A 6,348-nucleotide genomic window follows, 5' to 3' on the forward strand; every position below is an offset into this window, starting at 1 on the left:
TTTCCCCCCTCATGATAGAGCGTGCCCTTTGACCTGACCTTGGAGAACTCATCGAAGGTGATCTTTCCGTCCTGGTTGAGGTCCATGGTCCTGCTGAGCTCCTGAACGATCTCTCGGATACGGTATCCCGGCAGAGGAAGGTTTGCGGCTCGGAAAAGGTCGTTCAGCTCGTCTGTGCTGATGTAACCGTTACCGTCCACATCTACAAGAAAAGGTCAAAGGTCAGTCCCACAGCAAATACACAGCATGACCAGTGCGCTCCGAATCACACTAATGAACGGATTCTTTTAATGAATCGCTCAAAAGAATCTTGAATCAGTGTTTTAGTATTATTTATATTCTATTTTAATATTTTTAATTGGCTTATATTTGTGTATTTTCAGTAGCGCTGGGCAACGATTAATCGCGATTAATCTCATCCAAAATAAAAGCACGTATGCATGCATGTACATATTTAAAAAATATTTGCATGAATATATACTGTATATATATATATATTATTTTCACGAATCGTTCAAAAGTTTTCAGTGCAATAAATATGAATAAGAACTATTATTTTAAATATAATTTATATTATATAGAAATATAAATATTTTATATATAAATAACACATTTTTCTTAAATATATACATTCATGCGTGTGTATTTATATATACAGAATAATTATACACAGCACACACACATATCTTATGTAAACACAAACTTTTAATTTGGATGCGATTAATCACGATTATTTGTTGCCCAGCACTAATGTTCAGTTTTCATTTTTATTTTAGTCGTTTTGCCATTTTCATTTGTTTATTTAGCTTTAATTTATTATTTGAGTTTGAGTCATTTTACTACTTAAACTTATTTATTTCAGTTTCGTCATGACCAGTGTAGTCCGAATCACTCTAATGAACTGATTCTTTTTAAAAAAGACTCAAATGCTGAATTAAATATACGTTTGAATCAGTGATATTTATGCATTTTATTAGCCATTTGAATTAGCTTTTATTTTTTCAGTTATCATTTAAATTTTAGTTTGTTTTTGTAAGTTTTTATTCAGTTTTAGTAACTGTTGTACTTAAACTTATTTCTTTCAGTCAGTTGCCAAGTTGCAAGTTTTGTCATTTTAAGATTTAAAAAAATTTATTTCTTTATTTCAATGAATAAAAATAATTTTCAATAGTTTTTTAGTTTTAGTTAACAATTACAACACCGGTTTAAGTCAGTCGAATGAACTGATTCTTTTAATGAATCATTAAAAAAAAAAAACTCAAGTTATTGGTTTGAATCACTCTAATGAACTTTGTATTTTCACAAATCATTCAGAAGATTTCAGTGCAAAAAAAAAAAAAAGAACTAGTATTTTTGTTAAGAAACTTAAAAGTACTAAAAAGGATTACTAATAAAGTTGCTGAGGAACCGGAAGTGTAAAGAGGAATCAGATTTGAAAGCAGTTATGAGCCAGTCAGATCTATAGCTTTCACACTGCATCGTTCACTCACCGACTTTGCTGAAGGCCTCTCTCAGGTCCTCCATCTCCTCCGCTGGGATGTGTGTTGTGCCCGCCATCTCTCACTGATAGATAGATCACCTGTGAACAAGAGAGAGATTGTGTTTGTGTTCTGCTGATGTGCTAACATCTACTAGCTTAGGAGGGTTTATTAAACAGTGGATAGAGAGATGAAGCAGCTGATACTTAAAGGGGTGGTTGATTATGATTTGACTTTTCTAACTTTAGTTAGTGTGTAATGTTGCTGTTTGAGCATAAACAACATCTGCAAAGTTACGACGCTCAAAGTTCAAAGCAAAGGGAGATATTTGCTTTTAGAGAAATCACTTTTTAAGGACTACAACAAACGGCTGGTAGAGACTACACCACATTCCTCCTGGGTTAGTGACATCACCAACCCTAGAATTTAAATAAACCCCGCCCCCTGAACGCATAGATTATCAAGACAGAATATGCTAATCAGTGACTAGAAGTTAACTACACATCAGCTACATAAACTCATCAACTAACCATTCAGAAATGTCCTGTTGCTTCTACATGTTGTCACTTCTTCTAGAGTCTCTCCATCATTGTCTGACTCCAGTTTGAAAATAAAAGGCTAAAAGTTTTCGAAATGTTCAGTGCATGTGTGTGTGAGGTAAAAGGACACGAGCTCTTGAAGCTCCGCCCCCTGTGCCGGGAGCTGCAGCTCATTTGCATTTAAAGGAACAGACACAAAATGGTGCGTTTTTGCTCACCCTCAAAAAGTGACGACTTTAACATGCTATATAAAAATATTTGTGGGGTATTTTGTGCTAAAACTTCACACACACACTTTGGGGACATCAGAGACTTATTTTACATCTTGTGAAAAGGGCATTATACCACCCCTTTAAAACACCCTCCGTTTGAACAATCAAAACATTCAGTATTTCAAAAGTTTTGAATATGTTTTTTCTTGGTTATTATGGAAACATTCCATTTTGCAAACATTAAGGGAATGTTACTTTTGAATGTTCTCTGAACATACTGAAACAAGCTTAACATTTAAATAATATTAGATGAATGTCTTACTAAACATTTCAGGAAAAAAATAGTGGTGTAACGAGACCCTCATGTCACGATTCGATACATATCACGATACTGAACTCACGATACCATATTATTGTGATACTCCAAGACATATGATAAAAGGTTAACAAAAAATGTACAGTTGATTAAAATGCTAAATTTGATATTACATTGTGTGTATAAATGAATATTCTTGGACTTGGTGCTGAAACCCAAAGCACAGGACAATAGAGACACCAGAATAACAATATGTTAAAGTAATGTTTTTATGCAGAAATAATGTTTTGGGGTAACACTTATTTTGAATAAAAGGTAACACTTTATTTGTACTTGTTACGTTACATGTGCTTACCATAGTAATAACAGTAAAAAAAACAGTAAACCCTCAACCAAACCCTAATCCTACCCTAACTCTATAGTAAATACATGTAGTTGCTTAATATTACTCAGTACTTAAATATATAATTACACTGTAAAAATGACACCTTAAAATAAAGTGTAACCTGTTTTTGTGCTAACGTTTTTGAGGACATTATTACAGATCAGAGATCGTTCCTAACTTTGAGAAGAACGTTTGCTGTTTCTTTATCAGTTTGTCCTTCTAACATTCTCCTGTCTGATCAACGCGTGGGTTTTGTAACGACATGAAGTGAAGACGCAAATATGCCATCCAGAGGCTTGAGCAACACCTTTCATACCGGAAGTGGCTGTTGCTTCTGGCGTTTGAGTAACAGCATGTGGTTTGAGGAGACGACATTAAAAATATAGCTTAGCAGAGTATAATCATAGTACATGATGAGAATTATACATGGTTATGTATTGCAACCTGGAGCAGTGACAGTGAACTTTACAGTAGGTTTACAGCAGTTACGCAAATATAAACAAGCGAATTAGCCGACGTGACTTCCCGCTTCTGAAAGTGTGAGATGTGTGTGTCGTGGTGAACGTCCTGGACGTTAACAAACGCAGAAGTATGTCAGCAATCATGGAAGAGGTTTAAAGCTCGCTTCACCTCATGATTTGTGCAATCATCACGTTTTGGTTACGTTCCCATTAAGTATTGAAAAACGGTATTTCTATTGTGTAACAATACATCGCAATGAAAAAATGCAACAATGTATGTATTATATATGTATATAACATATGTATTGTGTGTAGTTCACCCAAAATAAAAATTACTGTGTTAGAAAAATGTAAGTTTACAGAGTTTTAGTGTCAGTACTACATTAAACTACTGTATATAATGCTGAATATAATGTATAATAATGCAATGGGGGAATATTTGTGTGTCCTGATAATGCCAAATGTCTGATGTTACCAGTTAAAATTGGCCTTCATTATTTTAAATATATCTAGTCATGAAACAACGCAAGCATATTCGTCTAAAATAATTCTGTTTTCATCTTCAGAATCATGAATATTGTTATTCTGGTGTCTCTATTGTCCTGTGCTTTGGGTTTCAGCACCAAGTCCAAGACTATTCATTTACACACCAGTGTAATATCAAAGTTAGCATTTTAATCAACAGTAAATGTTTTGTTAACCTTTTATCATATGTCTTGGAGTATCGCAATAATATGGTATCGTGAGTTCACTATCGTGATATGTATCGAATCGTGACATGAGGGTATCGTTACACCCCTAGTTATTTCTGAATGTTCTATAAACATTCAAAATGTCCAGTTTATCTCTTCGTTGTGAGAAAGTTAATAGAACATTCCATTTTGCAAACATGTAACGTTACTTTTGAACGTTCTCTGAACATTCCGAAACAAGTTGTAACATTTAAAAAATGTTTGATGAACGTCCAACTCTGAACAAACATCCTATTAACGTCACAGGAAGAACATTTGCTCATAACTTTCCCTGTTATCTGGGAGTTTAAATCTCCAGAATACAGCTTATACTGAGACATTTCTTCCTCGAAAGTGTCTTTGTAACAAAACTATAAAACACATTTTAGTTGTGTGGATAATGAAGCGGGGCTCGTTTGTGATTTCAATTCTATCAGACGGATGCTTAATATCACTGCGTTTAACATGCAAATGTTGCTCTGTTTAAAGCGATGTCTGTTCAGCTCAGTGAAATAATCAGATGCTGCTGCACATTTGCATCTTCATGACGGTGATGTAAGTGCTTTTTATCATCATAAATCATCATGATAATGGATAATGTTTAGCTGAGAACTATTTTGGTAACACTTTACAAGCAGGTTTCATTTGTTAACGTTGGTTAAGATTAACTAACAGTGACCAATACTTCTATTCAGCACATTTATACATTTTTAAAATTAAAAGTTGTATATGTTAACATTAGTTAATGCACTGTGAAGTAACATGAATATAAACATGTTTATTTAACAAAGGTTAATAAAAGCTGTAAAAAAAAAATAAGTTCATGTTAGTTAATACAGTAACTAGATTGACTTTATTGTTAAGTGTTACCACTATTTTATGTCTTTTTCAGTATCTTTAAACACTTTAAACACTAAACACAATAGAACAACTGTTAGTTATGTCAGTATCATTTCAAAATGTCTGCTTTCAGCCCTTCACATGTGCTCTGATCTTCCTCTTTCACATGTGCATTCTGCTTTTGTTTTAGCTCAGTCTAGAAATAAAAAAATGATATAATCGATTCTGCTGCTGCACATCCCACTCTTTGCAAAGGTGTTAATCACATTTTAAGGCTCGAGGTTCTGAGATGTAAGTTGGAGCACAGTATAGATGCTGTAGAACGAAGCAGTAACTTCATGCACTTGTTGCACACCGAACCACAGTTTCCTGTTCTCTTTAACCACAGCGCAAAGCTTCACTTCTCCTTCAGATTACACTGAACACTCAAAACCCCCCAAAACTTTATGACAAACTGAAACTCTGAGAGCACGCTTAAAATCTGGAATTCAAAATTGTATTAAAATTCATGATTGTTTGCCATTTCTCATACTGCCATACTGGTCATTTCACTTGCATTGGAAAAGCAAAGTTATTAAATTAAATGGCAATGGCAAATTTGAGCCTTTTCACTCTCAGATGTTTGGACTCGACCGTATAATAGGTAATATAAATATGTTTTAAGAACATGTTGTTAACGTTCCCTTTAAGTTATGAAAACGTCATTTCTCAATGTTACCTAGTTTCAAATGTTTTACAAAAAAATTTTCTTGCAAACATTAAGGAAACATTTTTATTTTGCAAACATTATGGAATGTTACTTTTGAATGTTCCCTGAACATTCTGAAACAAGTAACATTTAAAAAATGACAAACGTACAACTACAACGTTTCAGAAAGTTCCATAACCGATGTATAAATAATGTTTTTGAGAACATAATCACAGACCAGATAACGTGCTATTAATGTTACTGGATGAACGTTTGTTCATAACTTGCCAGAACGTTCCCTGTATTTTGTCAGCTGTTGCATTAATATTCAACTAAATCTATGAAATGCATCACATGTGAAGATGAATAATGTTGATAATATCAGCTGTTGCATTAATATTCAACTAAATCTATCAAATGCATCACATGTGAGGATGAAGCACAAACATTTACACTATCAACTAAAGCTGTTTAAATGATTAGTACACATGATCTGATCAGGATCTGAAAGTTTCAGGCTGTTTCTCATTTGAAGAGTGCGGCATCTGTCAGACTCACATCAGTGATGGAATAACTTTGATACACTCGACAAACACAGATAGTGATGATGTATATCTCTTACCTGCAGACGACGGTGGACTTCAGGGTGGATCTGTGTCTGGTCACTTTCAGAGCTTCTGCTGCGAGTCTATTCAAAT

The 6,348-nt window shown here is 34.0% G+C and overlaps 1 protein-coding gene across 1 annotated transcript in view; it reads right to left on the reverse strand.

Annotated features, from left to right (window-relative positions):
* lcp1 (lymphocyte cytosolic protein 1 (L-plastin)) overlaps window positions 1–6,348 on the reverse strand; it is a 17,420-nt gene extending 11,072 nt beyond the window's left edge. Inside the window, exons 1-3 of the mRNA XM_084420432.1 lie at window positions 6,273–6,348; window positions 1,491–1,579; window positions 39–202 (exon numbers count right to left, since the gene is read on the reverse strand). Of these exons, the coding sequence (XP_084276558.1) occupies window positions 39–202; window positions 1,491–1,557 (231 nt within the window). The 5' untranslated portion in view covers window positions 1,558–1,579; window positions 6,273–6,348. The remainder of the gene's footprint in view (window positions 1–38; window positions 203–1,490; window positions 1,580–6,272) is intronic.

The sequence above is a fragment of the Rutilus rutilus genome, assembly GCF_951802725.1.
Source record: "Rutilus rutilus genome assembly, chromosome: 10".
NCBI classification, from domain to species: Eukaryota; Metazoa; Chordata; class Actinopteri; order Cypriniformes; family Leuciscidae; genus Rutilus; species Rutilus rutilus.